Source organism: Cryptomeria japonica, chromosome 10, assembly GCF_030272615.1.
Source record: "Cryptomeria japonica chromosome 10, Sugi_1.0, whole genome shotgun sequence".
NCBI lineage: Eukaryota > Viridiplantae > Streptophyta > Pinopsida > Cupressales > Cupressaceae > Cryptomeria > Cryptomeria japonica.
In genome coordinates, this window is record NC_081414.1 from 791184471 (window position 1) to 791203699 (window position 19229).

At 36.9% G+C, this 19229-nt stretch overlaps 1 protein-coding gene across 10 annotated transcripts in view; it reads right to left on the bottom strand.

The window, feature by feature from the left end:
• Positions 1 to 19229, bottom strand: part of LOC131039215 (uncharacterized) — a 178865-nt gene that overhangs the window by 122217 nt on the left and 37419 nt on the right. For 8 of the 10 annotated variants that reach the window (XM_059212144.1, XM_059212140.1, XM_059212139.1 and 5 more), the window contains exons 5-11: positions 14503 to 14721; positions 13936 to 14304; positions 13394 to 13512; positions 11667 to 13043; positions 9830 to 9971; positions 9463 to 9670; positions 9107 to 9270 (exon numbers count right to left, since the gene is read on the bottom strand). In XM_059212144.1, coding sequence (XP_059068127.1) covers positions 9107 to 9270; positions 9463 to 9670; positions 9830 to 9971; positions 11667 to 13043; positions 13394 to 13512; positions 13936 to 14304; positions 14503 to 14721 — 2598 coding nt within the window. The remainder of the gene's footprint in view (positions 1 to 9106; positions 9271 to 9462; positions 9671 to 9829; positions 9972 to 11666; positions 13044 to 13393; positions 13513 to 13935; positions 14305 to 14502; positions 14722 to 19229) is intronic. The other 2 variants (XM_059212141.1, XM_059212148.1) reach the window with 2 other exon arrangements.

The following is a 19229-nucleotide window of genomic DNA, read 5'->3' on the forward strand; positions in this document are numbered from 1 at the left end:
GATAATCAGTGGGGGAAATTAGTGGCCAGTATGGATTCCAGGGGAAACCCATGTGTAGTATGGATTTTGAGTGGGGGAATGGGTTGGGTAGTCTGGAATGTGAGGGGAAAATCACCTCTAGCATGGATTTTGACCCTTTAACCCTTGGAATAAAGATTTCCCTTAGGATTTTATCATTTTAACCACTCAAAATCACTCAACGACTTTAAATTAAACTAGACTTAGACTAATTTTCCAAAAATATGAGCGAAACGCTAGGAAAATGTTGGAATAAAGTGCGAAACCAACTTAAATATTACCATAGGAGCGAGAAAACAACTCCAAAAGGTCTGTGAATATCTTGGCACTTTAAAATCATTGATGCGCATGTTTAAAAACACGTTAACGTTCACCTTAGCAAAACTTAGGATCATTAAAAATATCATCTTTTGCAACTTGATCCTAACACTTCAAAACCCTAGACGGCACTAGGCATGATCAAAACTCCGAGACTCGGGCACGGGAAACGCAAAATTGCCCACTCTAAAAAAGCGAAAAGTGGGGGTCTCCATTTGCAATGGGGCGATGTGTGAAGACGTCACAACAGGGTCCTTCTCCTTAGCACTCCTAGCTAGGTAGTCATCAATGTCACCAATAGGCTGTACCTCTATCATTTTCTTACTTTTCTCCATACTTCTCATTAGCCAATCAGGAATAGCGGCCATCTCCATGCCATCATTGAGACACATCTCTCGATCAAGCCCTCTCAATGCCGAGATAACATCATCATAATCAGGATTATTCCTGGTCAAATCGTATATCTCATTTCCCAAACTAACTTCCAAAAGGACAGTAGGTGATCCTGGCTGATCATCATTCTCATTTGGAGGTGCAGATGTCCTTGTGGCATGTAACTCGTGAATATTCTCTGGTAGTATCATTGCATTGGAACATTGTTGGGTTTCCTTGTTCTTCTCCGTTACTTCAATCACCTTAATTGATAAGACATTGAGAGGTGGTGAAGGAGTGATAGGCAGAGGAATGATAGTCTTTTGTTTCTTCTTCTTCACCTCCTCAATCTTCTTCCCTCTAGCCTTGACTTCTCCTGACGTGTTCTTCCTTCTCTTGGGAGCTTGACTCTCTTCGTCTGCATGAATCCTGACATAACTGGTAGTCCTCTGATCATCTTCGAAAGTAGACTCTTCCGACTTCATCTTTTCATAAGTGAAGGGAACACCCATATCAACTAACTTATTCATCTGAATATCTACTCATGCATGGGAGAAACTCAAGACCTCTCTCATCAATACATTCAGGTCAATCTCTTCTGATTTTGACCAATTAGGCAATAGGATTGCCTTCTTCATTTGATTCTCATACTGTGGATGCGGATGATCCATGTCATCTAACATTTGATCAAGAATGAGGAAAAGTCCACACTTCCTCATGAAATCCACTGACATTCTGGACCACATTCTTCTCTTCACTGCTTCCTCGTCCATCAAGTTGGCCCAATAATCTTCTATGTCTACCTTGTGGATGAACTTCTCTCCCCTAATCCTTCCAACTTTCTTATTGGGATCAAATCTTTCTCTTTTCTTGAAGGTTGCAAATCAATAGAATGCAAGCTCCTCACTCGCAGTGCTAGAGGCTAAGGCAGACTGGCAAACCTTTGATGTCTTCTCAACTGAAATAGGGAATGTTGTATGTCCTATGTTTCTCTCTTTGAATGACATCAAACTCTAGAACTTGTCTCACCACTTCCAACAAGATCAGTCTATCGAACGGATACCTAGGAAGCATGTAGGGTTCAGATTGAAACCCATAAATCCTAAGGTACGTGAAAGTGGGAAACTGAATATACCATGATCCATATTTCTCTATTAGCTTCGTTGCCTCCTTAGACAATCTTCTATGGATTCTGCCTTGCAGCATCCACGTGATGTACATTGTGAATACGTCATTCACTCTCTTATAATCTTCAATTCTATACATGTTCAATTGGGGGTAGCATTCATGACTCCTGAATTGTCCTTGCCCATTCCCAACTTCACCTTTGCATATCAATCCTCTGTATGAAACGAACCATGCAAGCAGGTATACCAGGTAAGAAGTCATGGCGAATGACTTGGGCCGCTCTACATTCCTCAACTGAAAGTCCAGATTGTCACTTATAATCTTAGACCAATTTACTAATGTCCCTCTAAGACAATCATGGATGAAATAGAACATCCATCCATCAAATATTGCACCCTACGGCATCCCCATCCCTATGTTAAGTAGGAATACTAAGTCACTATACTCCTCTTTGAAGTCTGTGCACATGAGTGTCTTGGGAGCCTTGGAATGATGAAGCCTAGGCTCAATCATCCACTCTTTGTTTATCATATTCTTGCACGCACCCATCTTCTTCATGTACCGCTCTTTATATCCATCCTTGGTCGCATCCTTCATATCTGTTCTGCGTGGAATTCTGAACACCTCAGCAATAGCATCCTCAACAAGGTAGGCAATAACAACGCCCTTCAGAGTCTTGATCATTCGCGTGAGAGGATCATAACATCGTGCACACTCCAGGATAAGCTCACTACACTGTATGGACTGTGGAAATCTAGCGGCATGAAAAATACCACTCTTCATAATGTTCACATATGTCGGGGAAGGAATTTGATTTTCGACTCCGAAACTGTCGCATCTGGTTAAGGTCCAGAAAATGCATGTTTGTATTTGTGATCTCCTTCCATCTGGATGAAATCTTGGGGTCTGGATAGAATCCAATCTCTAGCATCTTCAGTAGTTATTTCCTTTCCTTAAATCTAGACTTTGACATCGCACTTGTACGAAGCTTGAAGTTAAAACTTAGGAAAATAAATAAAATTCCTAACTTTCTAAAGATTTTAAGCTAATTAGAGCATAAAGTCAAGAAAATAGTCCACACTCTTGGTAGATCTTGACAATTAGATTCAAAATGTGACAACGTTAGGGCATGGAAACCCTCTATAAAATTCATTAATACCTCCTTATACTTAGAAATTATGCAAACTAAACTACAAAGGAGTATACCGGATCAACAATGACTAAGGAAAGGTGTGAAAGGTTGTGTTTTCACACAAAGTATGTCTGAGGACACCTTCCGCAGTCAACAATGGAGGTCAACAAAATCTGAAGACAACCTACAAATTAAACTTTTAAAACATATTGTAATCATCTAGATATGCATAAATTGATGAGAATCAACCTTCCAAGGCAATGAAAACTTGAGTCTGAAGACAAATCTGAAAATGAAAACTTAGTCTGAAGACAAATCTGAAAATGAAAACTTCGGACTTACCAGCACCCTTAGGAATGATAAAATGCTCAGAAATAAACTCCAGGATGAAGCAAAAATGCTTCCCAAGTGAAATTGCAAAGTAGGTAGGTGGCTGGAAAAAATTATTTTCTGAGGACAGCACCCCTACAATGGAGTTTCAGGTCTGCAACAATGGACGATAACTCTGAAAATTGATTGAAAATGTCTCCAATTAGCTCCTTGGATAAAATCGTTTAAGGCATAAAATGGCTGGGAACAAGATATAAGTCTAAAAATTGATTTTCAGCCAGCTATGGAGGTCAAACAAACTACAACAATGGAGGACAAACTCAGATCTGCAACATATTAGCAAGCTAGGAATGATGGCAGCCACCAAGTGTGAAGGGAATTCACCAAAATAATGGCACAAAACACTTGCCAAATCAAAATCGAAATTTCCAGCTATGGCGCCATCCTTGAAAATTCTGAAAAACGTCTTCAATGCGCCTCCAATCTGCCAACAATCTGCAACTCAAATCTAGAACAGCAAGCAATAATGGTGGAAAAATCGCCAAAGCTCATCAAACACCAAAAATCGCCACCTTCCACAAAATCGTGATTTTCACCAAAAATGGCGAACTTCACCAAAAATCGAAAATTTGGAAATGGAGGCAATAAAGCACAATGGCAGCAATGGAGAGGATTGTCAAGCTGGAAAAAATGGAGGCCTTCAATCAAACATTTCACTTGAACACTTCGCCAAAATTCGCCAATAAGAGAGAAAAATCGCCAAACATGGAGACACCTAGCAAACTTAATAATAAAATATTGCTGGAGACTTCTCTCTTATACTTGCTTTTGCCTCTCACTTTTACCACACAAGCAATGTGGGATAAAACACTTGCTTATATACTTGTTTGGTAAAATTAACTTGCTTCTAGAAGGGTAAAAACATTAAATGCTCATTGCAAATTATTTAATTTTGTTTTAAAAATTTTAAATAATCGTCAATCATCATTTAAAAACAATTAAAATTGGGCTCATTTATTGTATATTTCAATTTAAGTCAAAATTGAGCTTCTGGGGGAAAATCGATATAGGTAGGGCTTAAGAAATCCCATTAAAAATCATTTAAAACATCAAAATATTCCCCACAAGGGAAAATCGATATTAGTATGGATAAAAATCCATGCTAAAATTCACCAAAATGCACATAAAATAGGCCAGGAGAAAATCAATATGTGCATGGATAAAGAATCCACACAAAAATTCACTTCATTTGCAAAAAACATTCCCTGGTGGAAAAACGAAAAAAACTACCTCAGTTTGGATAAAAATCCAAACTCAAAATTCATCATATTGCTCTCAGTGGAAAATCCACTTGGGTATGGACTGAGAGTCTACACAAAAATCCACATTAACTTGTCACAAATAGCCTAGTGGAAAAACGAAGGCAGTCAAAACAAAATCCTGACACTTAGTCAAATTTTAATGCTTCCAGGGGAAAAACGACCCAGGCATGGATAAACAGTGGTGGAAAATCATAGCCAATATGGATTTCAGGGGAAACCCATGTGTAGTGTGGATTTTGAGTGGGGAAAACCATGGGTAGTCAGGAATATGAGGGGAAAAGCACCTCTAGCATGGAATTTTGACCTTTTAACCCTTAGAATATGGATTTCCCTTGGGAATTTGACATTTTAACCACTCAAAATCACTAGAAAACTTTAAAACTTGATAAAACTCAACTAGACTTGGGCAAATTTTCCAAAAAATTGAGCGAAACACAAGGAAATTTATCGGGATAAAATGCGAAATCAGCTTGAATAATACCTTAGGAGCGAGAAAATAACTTCAAAAACCCTAAACGGCACTAGGCATGATCAGAACTTTAAGACTCACGCGAAACACAAAATTGTCCACTAAGCAGCCAAAACCCTAACCTAACAACGCAGCAAGCCTGAAAAAGAGGGGGTCCCCGTTAGCAATGGGGCGATGTGTGAAAAGGTCACAACAAGACATTTAAGCAAAAATTGTTAATGTTAAACAATGATTAAAACCGAGGTTACCGGGTTCAGCCCCCTACCCCTCTGGTCCTGGTCCGGTCCGGTCCTAGTCCACTCTGCTCTTGGTCCAGTCCACCCTGTAGTCGGGACAAGGTCTATGTTCCACAAGCGTGGTTAGAGCCAGGACGGACTTGGGCGGACCCAGGTCATAACCAAGCGGCTAGCGGCCAAAAAACTTCTTTTTTTTTTGCAAAATTTTTTTTTTTTTTTAAATCCGCCTCTTAAAAAATGAAAATAAAACCCTAAAAGTGACTTTTAAAACATAAACTTGGCTCATTTCTCCTCATTTGTGTTGCAAATAAAAAATTTTTGCTAGGAGGTTGAAGAAAGGGTGAACAAAGTTTGGCTTCCAAAATCAAATAGGAGGAGTTGAAGACTGATTTTTGAAGCTTCAACAAGTGTTGCAACATCATTTCCACACATTTGCAAGCTCCCATTGGCTGCTGCAAGAGCTAGGTTTCCGAACATTTTTTTCAACAATTTTTGTTTCACAAATTGTCAAACATGAAACATTAATTGTTTTTCATTATTTTGTTTTGGTTTTTGAATATGTTCATATTATTTCTTGCCATAGGAACTAGAATGGCATCTACCTCTTCCTCCATTGGCACAAATGAACAATCAAAACAAAGAAATGATCCAAATTCTCCCCTATGGAAGTATCTCGACATTATAAGACCGCTTCCAGGAGGTGGGGGATTCCATTGGAGATGCCAAGGATGTGGTATAGAACGTAATAGCTCATATTATCAGGTGGTAGGCCATTTGTGTGGAATACCAGGAAGAGGCATCAAAAAATGCCCTAGAAAAGAGGGTAAACCTATACCAGATGAGAAAGTGATAAAATATATTAGGGAGCATGAGGCAGCAAAAGAGAGAGAAGCCCGCAGATTGAATCAAACCGCACCAAAAAAAACAAAGGGAATGCAAGCCCCATCTAATCCCAATGTTATAGTAGAAAACCACCCCTTCTTTTCCACAACTGAACCTCAAAGTGAAGCACCCTTGACACACAAAAGAACAAAGGGGCCTTTAGAAACCGCATTTCAAAATGAGAGTCGAGACATTGCTGACCAAGATCTAGCAAGGTGCATATATGCAAATGGGTTGGTTGTCAATGTTGTTTGCTCCCCATATTGGAAGCAAATGCTGAGAAGTGTTAATGAAGCTCCAAGAGGGTATAAGGGCCCAAGTTATGAGAAGGTACGTGGAACCTTATTTGAAAAAGTGGTGAAGGGGGTTGAAGATGCATTGAAACCCATAAAGGATTCATGGGTTGAGACAAGTGTATCAATTGTTTCAGATGGGTGGAAAGATTCTAAAAATTGTCCCTTGATCAATGTCATAGCAGTGTCCCCTAAAAAGGCAATGTTTTTGAAAGTTGTGGATTGTGAGGGCCAAGTAAAAGATGGCCAATTTATTACAGATATTCTCATCTCCGCCATTGAGTCAGTGGGACCCCGCAATGTTGTCCAAGTCATAACGGACAACGCAAAAAATTGTAGAGTTGTTGGTTTATTGGTTGAGGAATGCTATGATCACATCTTTTGGACACCTTGTGCAGTACATTCACTCAATCTTATGCTACAAAAGATTGGAAATAAAATTAAATGGATCAAAGATGTGTATGTAAACGCTGAGGACATCCAGATGTTCACCACAAACCACCACATGTCTCAAGGGATTTTTAGATCCTTTTCGAATTTGGAGCTATTGAAGGTAAGTGAAATAGTAATTTAATTTTACATTTTCTGATTTTTTAAATTTTCAATGTTCATAATATCATTGTGTAAGCTATATTGTGTATTCTTCTTTAAAGTTTGGCTTTATTTTTTAATCATTTTGGCATTGATTTATGTTATAGGTTGCTGAGACCCGTTTTGCATCAAACACAATCGTCTTGAGACGACTTGTGAAAGTTAGAGTGGCACTATGCAATATGGTGATCAGCACCAATTGGACAATATGGAAGCAAAGTAGTAGTGAGAGGGCAGCAAAAATTAGGGACCGAATATTGAATGAATCATGGTGGGATCTTGTGACATATCTCCTTAGTTTCACTAAGCCCATTATGAGCATGATTCGCTATACCGACATGGATAGCCCTTGCATTGGTGAGATTTATGATGGCATTGACTCAATGCTTGAAAAAATGAAGTGCACTATAAATGCAAGAGAGAATGACCCCGAGGAGAAATTCTTCAAAAAAGTGGAAGCAATTGTTGTAGAAAGGTGGAATAAGATGACCACTCCTTTGCATCTTCTTGCCTATGCCTTGACACCAAAGTACTATAGCAATCAATTTATTGATAAACCAGGAAGGATTCCACCATGGAGAGATCTAGAAGTATCTAATGGGTACAAGGCAGCATTCCTTAGACTCGATCTTGATGATGATTTGCGAGATATTGTTACAAATGAATTCATAGAATTTGCAAATGGAAATGGTCTAAGTGTTGATGCTCTTCGTCATAGATCCAAGAAAGGATGCTCATAGTTGGTGGTACTTCCATGGCACATGCTTCCAAAACCTACAACCCCTCACTGTCAAAGTTTTATCACAAATAAGTTTAATTAATTAAAATTTATCACAGGTTTATTTATAGTTTACTTTGTCTTCATCGGTTGCTAGTAATTTTTAATTTTAACTTTTATAAATATATAACTTTAATTGTTCACTTTGTCTTCATAGGTTGCTATTTCATCTACTTCAGAAAGAAATTGGAGCACACACTCTTTCATCCACTCAGTAAAGTGCAATAGGTTGCTATCAAAAAGAGCGGAGAATTTAGTATATGTGCATTCCAACCTAGTCTTCTTTCACACAATCAACATGACTACAACCAAGGGGAAACGAAGATGTGGGATATAGAGCAGGAGCATACTGATTTGGATGCTTCCGCTTCTCAGCTTGTTGCATTAACACTTGATGACTCAGATAGCTAGCAAACTTATAGTGCAAGTGCAAGTGGCATTGGCATTGGTTCATCTAATATCAATGAGGATGAGGAGGATGAGGAGGAGGAGGAGGATGAGGATGATGAATTAGACAATTCAAAGGATGATTAAACTTTAAATTGTTGAAAGTTGAAACAATGATACTTGAATATTTTGTCATTTTGATATTAAACTTGATGTATATGATGCTATTATGGTATGATCATGATGCTATGATTACAAGTTTATGTTGGTTTTGTTGTCTATATGATGCTATGTGACATGCTAATCTTAATTCATGCTTATAGGTTGCATAAATATTAAAATATATATATATAATTTACATGTTTTTGTACTAATGAACCCACACCCCTTTTCAAAATTTTGCCGCACAGGTTCTTCGAACCCGAACCAGCATATTAGATTAAAACCAAAAGAAATTATTAAATTTATAATGCCACCAACAAGAAACTAAGCACCACAAAGGCACAAACTACAGCCCTGGATGACATTAAGAGGGAACTACCAATATACACTTCAGAAAATAAAAGGAAAAATGCACCATAAAAAAGTCAGACACTACTACAAGATGACAGAAAAACAGTTGCAAAATAAATACAGATATTTAATCAAGGTGTTGAGAAACAACACAGACATTCCAAATTGTTGTTGATGCATCAAAGATTTACCTCATGATCATGTGCTTGCAAACATTACTAACTGACTCTACAACTTCTTATTATGAAACAACATCAGAAATGTATTGCTCTCAAAGCACAACTTCCCTTCATAATCCACGAAACTCACATTAAGAAAAATGAATGAAAGACCATACCCTTAAGCAATTCCAGATATCATTTAGTGAAAACATGGTCAGCTTGATCTGGATCAGGAAGCTGAAGATAGAACTATACATATTCAAAGCATCTGGTTTAAGAATAATGTTTAATGGCCAATCCACTTTGAAACCCAGGCCTATGAAATCGAAAGCATTTATACCTGCAATCATCAAAATTGTCTTGTTTACAAGGGTAATGTTTTAATTTTGATATGGAAAAATATAACAAAATGAAAATCTACAAATCAGCTCAAAATGTCAATATGACAAGCACAACCCAAGTAATAGCAGTGTCCCAGCTGATATTTTAGCTTATGTATCTAGTTAACAAATTAGAAAAAATCGCTACTCACTATTAGTGTTAATAAAATAAGAGGCACCAGTAGAAATAGGCAAGACATGCAGGCTATTTTCAGAATGTGGCATTCCACCAGCATCCTTGATGTAAATATATAGCCGATCATCATATTCATCTCCTTCACATGAAGACCTTTGTAAGGCTGATTCTAACATTGCCTGAACCTCCAACAACCTCTGATGACTGCCTGCTGGAGACCATTTCTAATTCAGAGAGAAGACAACACCCATGCAGCATTAATGAACATTAACATTAAAAGTGCATCTCCATGATTCCAAAACAAAAGACAGCTGAAAATTATCTCATAATGTTGGAATTCTTAAGAATGAAATGGGATCTGCAATCGTTTAGTAGCTACACACATGTTGGCACAGAGATGTGACAAATCCATCAGCCCAATCTGCCACTTCCATGAAGAAGTATCGCCGCAATGCCAACAAATGTTTCTGGAAACCAAATCCTTCCTCAAGCAGCTTCACAGTAAAATCACTGATGCATTGATACCTGACTCTATTAAGAAAATTTGTAGCACATTGTGTGAATGAACCAAAATAAAATTAGAATGCTTAGAAGAAAAGATGATTTATAAGAAATTCCTTAGACCATCTATCTCAAAAGTTTATAGAAACATAAAGGAATATAGAGAAATAAGGACACAGATTATTTTTCTTTCATAATAGAATGTACCTGACTGTATTAAGAAAAATTGTAGCACATTATGTGAATAAAGTTATAAACCAAAAAAACTTCAGAATGTTTAGAAGAAAAGATGATGTGCTCCATGGACTAGTGCAGCTAGTGGAAAAGGCTTAATGCTACTTGTGGTTCCAACTAACCAACTGATAACATTGATGCTCTTGATGAAGATCACTATGATGATCTGTTTTGATCTTCCATGTGCAGTTGCATTAATATAGATTATAGACCATTGTGATTTATCTTTAAAAGTTGACTATAATTATCAATTGTGTTCTAAATTAATTTTGCACATTTTGTGTGCATGTGTGTGTATATTTTACAAACCCAAACTGACAATTTAGTGAGTAATTAATAATTGAACTAAACAATTTGGACAATTGATAAAAGTGACCCAAGAACGGTTATGCCACCAAAATTTATGAATATAAGTTTTGCATCTCCAAAACCTTCTATAACTACATTTTGATCTCAAGATTGACATAGAATAATTACTATCCTAGTATAAACCAGGATAATTCTCAGATCCTCAAAGAATTCCAAGATCTGCATTAACAACTTAAATAAACTCCTCAACGTAATATAAGAAGATTATAAAGGATTTAGATTTTTTTTAAATTTTAAATATATAAAACATAGGAGGATTGCATTCAAATCCCAAAAGTTGAACAATGTTATCTAGGTCATTTCTACAAGCATTTGTCCTAAGCTATGTTATGTGTTTACTCCCTCTCCAAATGTGTTATCTTGTATCTTATATTAATTTAAATTGAGTACAACATGAATATAACCTAGATATGTAATCAGCCTAAATCCACACTAGGATACTTCCCTAGTAAGACTGGGAGATGATGATATAGAAGCGGTACATAATCTCAGTGGTCTCCTATGGGGCAAAAATTAGAATGAATACATTCAAGAAAAAGATAGGTGTGAAAAGAAAAAACACATATTATATAGAAGCAAATTAACTCTCTTTTATTGTGTATCACTTATATAGAAGTATCCTAGAGGAAGTAATGGAGTATAAATAACTTTTATTGACTTCAACAAGGATAGTTGGAAAACTTTCTGCTCTTCAAAATAGATGCAGAGAGGCAAAGTTATGGGATCAGAAAACAATTCAAACTTTTCTGGATGTGAAATTTAGGCTAGCAGTACTTCTGACACCAAATGGATGTAAATAGAGAGAATTCAAAAATGAATGACCACAAGCAAACTCAAGTTGAAAGCATCAGTTGTCTACGAAAATCTTCTAGCTGAAAAGGGTACAATTCCTACATCACAATGGTGTGTCATTTAAGATATCTAAAAACAAATTGAGCAAATGGAAGCAAATCAATGGCTCAATATTGCCTTTAAGATGTCTTGAGCAAATGGAAGCAAATCAATGGCTCAATATTGCCTTTAAGATGTCTTGAGCAAATGGAAGCAAATCATTGGCTCAATATTGTCTTTAAGATGTCTTGAGAAAAAGAAAGAACAACACAATCAGAAGGATACTGAAGCATGATCTCCTGCACAATACACTTGTCGATGACAACATCCAGTGGAATCTCGGATGCAATTTCTGAATCTTCCTCAAATTCTCCTGTTTCCAAACTTTCTTCATTCTTAGAATACCCTAAAGATGTCTCCCACTTGGCACCCCCAAACACTTTTGACAAGCTGTCCTCTTTGTAACAATCTGACATTAAATAATTATTGTCGGTATCTGCAAGTTTTCTTCTGTAAATCATGTTATTATGGTCAAGTTCACAAAAGATTTCTCCAGATGGTTGTGTTTCTTTGAGAATACCACTTTCAGAACTCGGTTTACAATCATCTGTCAGGTTTGTCCTTCTATTCTCATGATTGATCATCCTAATGTTATTGGAATGTCTGTTTTCCATGTACTCGTGGTGCTCAGCCAAGAAGGAATGGTCAACTCCAACATCCTCGGAAGCCATGTTCTTTGCAAAAGTTTCAGGGTTTTCTGTTACAGAAGAAAAATCATAGTAAGGGAGACTGTTAGCCTGCCGCTCACTAAGACTCCTCTCAGGAATAAGATACTGCAGATGGCCCCAAGCATTTCTTGTCAGCAGTGGATGAAAAGCCATATAACTGCAACTACTTTGATGTTCCAAAAAATGATTACCATCTACAATGGAAAAATCTGAACATTCATGATCACTATAACTTTTCATCGTAAATGGTTTGGATTCCACTTTAGAACTCTGGAGAGACGTTTTTTTCATTAGAGAAGTCTCTGAGACCTGGTGACACCTCTGCACAGGACCCAAGGCGCTACCAAATGCAATGTCCCATGCATTATCACTGTCAGAAAAATCTGGCAAAAGATAATCATTTGATTTATTTTCACATGCTAATGCAACGAGAAATGGATTTCTAGGAAGACCACTCTGTGGCCAGTTTGTTCCTCTTTGATAGTCTGAAATCAGCGAATCAAGCTTTCTGTTCTCAGTTGCATCGGTTGATAACTTGATCCCTGATGAGGGAACTGGAACCCAGTTTCTACATCCCATTTCAGATCCTACTTTATCATTACAATTAGAATCCTTTATTACAACTTTATCATCTTTGGACTTCCTGATCAAAGAAGATTGTGAATTCCCATCACCTGACCTACCCATTTTTTTAACATCCAGTCTTTCTCTAGGTATTTCCTGCAATTGATCCCCAAATATTGTTTCCATTAACTTGTATCCTGATACTGCAGTGCAGTCTGTAAGGATATTATCACTCCAGCTATCCTCATCACTCGATGATTCGGAGAAATCTGTATCTACAGCTTCAGATGATGTTCCAAATCCACCTTGAAAATCATCCTCCAAGAACTTGGAAGAGTTTTCCTGATGTTCTTCTTTGCACAGAGTATCTCTGTAAAAACAATTGCCACATATGAAATACTAATGTTAGCAGAAACAATCATAAAAATTCATATCCAGATTTAATTGATCACTAATTGCCTCTGCCTTCTAGCCAAAAATCTTCATAAATGGAATAAAAGTGACTTCGAACTGTCAGATTCCATGAAAAGTTTATAATGTAATTCCTTTGTAAGTGCCAAACAAAAGTAGCGTAGTATAACTCCAAATTCTCCAACTAATTTATCAGTTAGTTTTTCAAACTTACAGGGAAAGTAGGAAGGTGAGAAATAACATTATAGTAGCCTATTCAGTATTTTTAATTGAAACTACTTAATCTTTTACATAAAAAGTGAGACTTACAACGTTCTAGTAGCAGACATGGCATCTCCTTTCTCTGTCTGGTCATTAACCTTCTGTGAGTTTCCTTGGTAGTCTTCTGGACCATGAAAATATTGTGAGCCATGGCTTACAGGGGCTACCTGGAACCAAAATGGTATTTAAACATGCAAGCTTAGCATCTAATATAACAAAGTCAAACACACTCTTTAACAAATGTTTGTAGAATGTGTATCAGATTAAATTGAGAAAAAAACTACTTAAAATTACTTATTCCAAACCAAAAGCTGACTACAAGCAACACATTTATAATCATCCAATATTTTCTTCAAAATGTTCACATTAAGTGTAACATGTCATATTGAGAAAAAAAAACACAATAATATTATTTATACTAACACAAAGGCTGACTATCAGCAGTACATTGAGACATAGCTACCTCTTGTTCTATGTTTAACATAAATAGTATATGGAAGTATTATTTCCTGCGAAACTTGTGCACAGAAAAAAGGAAAGAGCAATTCAAACAGCCAAAAACAACTTAAGGAAATAATAAAAGCACTCACCATGAATCCCTTCTGCCTACAAATATTGCTCAGACCTACAAAAATTTTGTCAAGTCTTTCCAGCATCTGTCGATTTGCCTTTTCCCTCTTTTGAATCAACTCCTCTAACTTCCTTTTGCTATAAACTAAAACGGGCTCATGCAATGCATTCTCATTTGAAAAATATGCCCAAGAGCCTAAAATAGCTTCCAAACTTGATAACTGAGTCAAAGCAGCAGAAGGCATGCAGTTGCTCAAAAAATGTGATATTTTCTTTCCAAACATAGCAGTATGAAACAACCTTGTAAGTACTTGAAGCTGCTGACCAGCTCGAAGGAGAGGAGTAGAAACATGTTTCAGAAAACAAGGTACAGAAACTCCATCACGCACCTGCACAGAGAAATTCATTCTATTGTATACTTAAAACAGTAACAAAACAATACAACTATCAACCTGAGAGAAGATATATAAACTTGAATGTATGCTATATGTTTATTATTTTATTAAGTTAACACTTGGTTGACTCAATAGACAGTACTTCTTCTGACACAATATCTCTGAAATGAAATCAAAAGTCTCGAATGTAACCTTCAACATTACCCTTATACTTGAGGCAGGAAAATGATTTGCATATCCTTTCCCAATACATGAATTAGATTCCATGTTTCCTGATGCCTCAACAATGAACTCTTTATATGGATCCTTGACAGCTGCTCGATAAAGCCATGACTTTATGAAATCAAAGTATGGTCTGCAAGCACGAGCAAAGAGAAACTTCAGAAGTGGACGGTGAATTGGATCAGCCTCCTGCAGATGACGGTCAAGAAAGAATAACAATATGAATAAAGTGACAGGTCAACAGAGACTATTAACAACAGCCAATACACAGGAAGACAAAATCAAAGCTTTGTCCCATTCAAATATAAAAAGTTCCGATCCAGCCATTAAACCCCATCATAAAATGGATGAATGACCTCAAATCAAAGATACTAGAAAACTATAAAATTGTGATCAATATAGGTCTGCATTAAATAGAACCACACATCATGCATCAAACTTGTAGAGATATCATGTTTAATCCCAACACAGAATGACTGCATCATATGAAAAACTCAACATCCAAATAGAAAGATTCAAAGGGCTTAGTGTACACACCTAAAATTAACCACACCCTAATGACACACCTAACATCACTACTTTTGCCACCATATTAGCCCACTTGTAATCACATTCTCATCATATCAACTCTTATTAATTGGTTAAATTATATTAATTTAATTAGCTATGGCTTATCCTCTAACATTTCCACCATCATCTAATCTATTAAAGATATCATATTTGTTTAATTAAACTAACATCCTACATACATATTAAATAATCTAATTATTTGATTAGTTAGCCTAAGTCTCCAAATCCTAGGCTGATCCCCCATTAACAGGATAATCATGTCACGTCAACAATTTAAATTTAAAATAAATCCAAATCATCAATCCAAAGTCAAACTAGCATATAATCTTAGCCATCTATTTTCAACTAAGTTCTTAAATAACGATTTTAAATTCCACATATTCAATCCAAAATGAAATTAATACTCAATCCTAGTGATTAAATCAATCAGTCTAATTGTACCCAACCATCTCCAACTACCTTCAATACAAATTTAACTAATTTTTAATCCTCGCCATCCATATAATCAAGTCAATCCTAGCCCTCTATTTGAAACAAATCCTAACCTCCATTCCTCTCCCCTCAACTCTAAAGATTCATGCCATCAGCAAGCATTTTCATACGAGAAAATTTGCAGGTATATGCTGTCACATTGGGGACCCCAAGAGCAACTCAACATACCACTACAACATCAGCACATCACTTTGGAGCAATCAAATATATCATGGAAGGTATGATGCTTTTCTAAGTTTGTATTGTTTTATTTACCTTTCATTTACACTATAATCCAAGGTAAAAGCAGACCATTAGTTTGCACTTGCACTCTTAGTTCAAATTTCCTCTTCTACAGTTAGCTTATTGACCGAACAATTAATAAATATCCCATTGACAGAACAATTAGTAAATTTCCTATGAAATTTTTTGGGGTTATTGATTGATCTCAAACAGATGTACATAGCTAGAAGCCATCTTGCATACTACTGGTATGCAAATAGAGGAGTATTTTGAACTATCTACAAAACTTATAAAGTTGGGTAAAACTAACATAGACCCTGTTGGCAATATGCTGGATTTGGTTAAGTGTTGTCATTGATGTCAACACTGTATCCCAGTTGGAGACTATCCCGATTAGTCTTGGTGATCATCTTGGTCTTGGCTATGATTCTAATCCGGTATGATCAGATCTCTAGAATCGGTTTTGGATGCTTACTCTAGATGGTTATTTGTTTTCCATATTCTGTTGGTTTATGTTTTGGTGCTCCGGTAACTATCGCTTATGTTCCCGGTTGGTATTTTCCAGTACTGGCTAGCTTCTGGCTTTCCCGGTTAGCTTTACCAGTATATATTTGGTGTTTTGGTCAGACGATTTTGGTCCGGCTTATGAAATCGGTTTCTATCATGTTGAAGGTGTTTCTTGATCATATTCCGAGTGTTTGGTGACTTTGCATTGGCTGGTGTGCTGTTATGGTGGTCCTATTTGGATCTGGTTGGACTTTCTTTGTTACTTCACTAAGGGTTTCTACCGGTTGGTGAAGCGTGTTGGATTTTGGTCTTAGCGGAATTTCCAATGGAGGGAATTGTTTGGTTACTTGATTTAGGTCCATGCTATGTAATGTAAATCATAACATTGGTCTGGTGATACCGTGTAATGTAATTTTTGTTATTATGGGTTTATGGGTTTAGGGTTTAGCCGACCTTGTCAATAAGGTTGATGATCTGTATTTATAGGTGACTTATTCATGTAATTTAGATATCGATGGATGGGATCGATGGTTATGTCTGCATTATCAGAGGAAGGTTTATGTGCGAACAATTGATATATCATTCGGTGAAGGTTTCTGTATTGTAGGGCAGACATATGTGCTTAACCGGAACTGTATCAAGCATTAGGAGATGCTACTTTCACAATTCATTCTTTCCGGATTGTAGTCCAATGTTTTTGTAAGTCAGTGAGACTTCTATTGGCCTTTCTGCAAGTGCAGACCCCATTGTAATTGTTCACAATACTACTACAGAGTATTCATCTGACTGTGGGTAGGGTTTCCAACCGTGGTTTTTCCATTTACCAGGTTTTCCACATCAAAATATTGGTGTTGTGTGTTTTGTGCTTTCATGTTCTATTCTTCACTGTGTTGGTTTCTTTGTACTCCAGTTAAATGGTTTTGATATGCATTAAATCTGATTTCTGATGGTAAACTGATTCACCCCCCCTCCCTCTCAGTTTACTCCCGGTATCAGATCTGTCTAACAGAACCCTCTTCCCTGATGATGAGTACAGTATAGAGAACCAAAGTGTTAGAAAAAATTTGAACTGCCAATTCAGTCTAGAAAACTCTCATTATTTGTTACACTAGAAACAATTCAAATCACTAATTACAGGTTCCTCATGTACAATGAAAAATGCCTGAGGAAACCCAAAGTGAAATTATTAAAACTACATGACAAGACATTAGTGTCCACAATAATGTCAATCATGTCAAAACACTGAGCTGTCAACTGGAGAAACTGACTGAACAGCTTGTCTTTGAATCAATGGCTGTTAAAAACTATCCTATTTGTTCTAAATTTCACTTGTTTCTCAAGTTCCACTATTACAGTAGGGGTCGTGCTTGTAAAGCAAGTAGATCCTATTTAGAAACAAGTGGCAAAGTTGATGTTCTCTAAGATGAATAGTCACAACCATAGAGCATATTCTTTGTGAAACACCAAATAAAATTAAATGGTCTTCCCAAATATTTAACAAGTATAAATAGCGATTGGTCCAAATGGAGTGAAGGTTCATAAATAGTGATTGGTGCAAATGGAGTGAAGGTTCATAAATAGTGATTGGTGCAAATGGAGTGAAGGTACACCAGGAGAAAATACAGGCAATACTTGATTGGCCCTCTCCTAGGAATGTTTCAAAGTTGAGAGGATTTCTCAGGTTGTGTGCATACTACAGGATATTTGTTAGAGGATACTCGCAACTTGCAGCCTCATTGACAGATTTCACTAGGAAGGGTGCCTTTAGATGTGAGGAGGCTTAGAGTGTTTTTGACCGGCTGAAGCAGGTTATGAGTTCATGTCCAATATTGGCCCTTCCTAATTTTACTCAGCCTTTTGTGCTAGAGTGCGATGCTTCAGGTGAAAGTATTGGTGCAGTGCTCATGCAAAATCATCATTCTATTGCATATGAGAGCAGGACATTGAAGGATAATGAGAAGTTATACTCCACCTATGACAAAGAAATGCTTGCAATCATGCATGCTTTGGCAAAATTTAGACAAGACCTAGTAGGTGGTAGATTTGTGGTGAGGATGGACCACAATAGCTTGAAGTACTTCTTAGAGCAGAAAGAACTCAATGAGAGTCATCGAAAATGGGTTAGTAAAATTCAAGCATATGACTTTGACATCGAATATGTCAAAGGTAAGAAAAATATTGTTGTTGATGCACTCTCCAGAAAACCTTCAGTTGCTGCCCTGTGTTCTTTGAGTGATATTTCAGCTGATTGGAAATCTCAACTTTTAGTTTTGTACTTTAAAAATCAGCAGCCATGCGAGATTTTAGATGGGCAATTTCATGATGACAGGTTTATAGTGGTTGATAATGTGATATACTACAAAAACAGAATTTATTTGGTTCTTGGATCCAAATTGAAAGATCAAATCTTACGAGCCATTCATGATACACCAGTGGCAGGACATCTAGGCTATTGCAAGACATACAGGCAAATACGGGAGAGATTCTCATGGAAGGGTCTCAAAGAAGACATCTTTCCCTATGTACAGTAATGTGTGACTTGTCAACAAAATAAGTCAGAGCATACATTCTTGCAGCTCTGCTGCAACCATTACCTATTCCGGAGCAGAAATGGACAGGAATATCCATGAACTTTATTACTGGACTCCCGAGGGTACAAGGGAAAGACTGTATCTATGTAGTTGTGGATTGGTTGACAAAATATGCGCATTTCTTCCCTATTGCAGCCGACTACACAGCTTCTCAAGTAGCGAAGGTGTTTTTCAGAGAGGTGTTCTGTCTCCATGGTCTTCCTAAGACCATTGTTAGTGATCGAGATAGCAAGTTCATGAGTACATTTTGGCAAGAGTTATTCCGACTTATAGGTACAAAAATGATTCCAAGTACTAGTTACCACCCCCAGACAG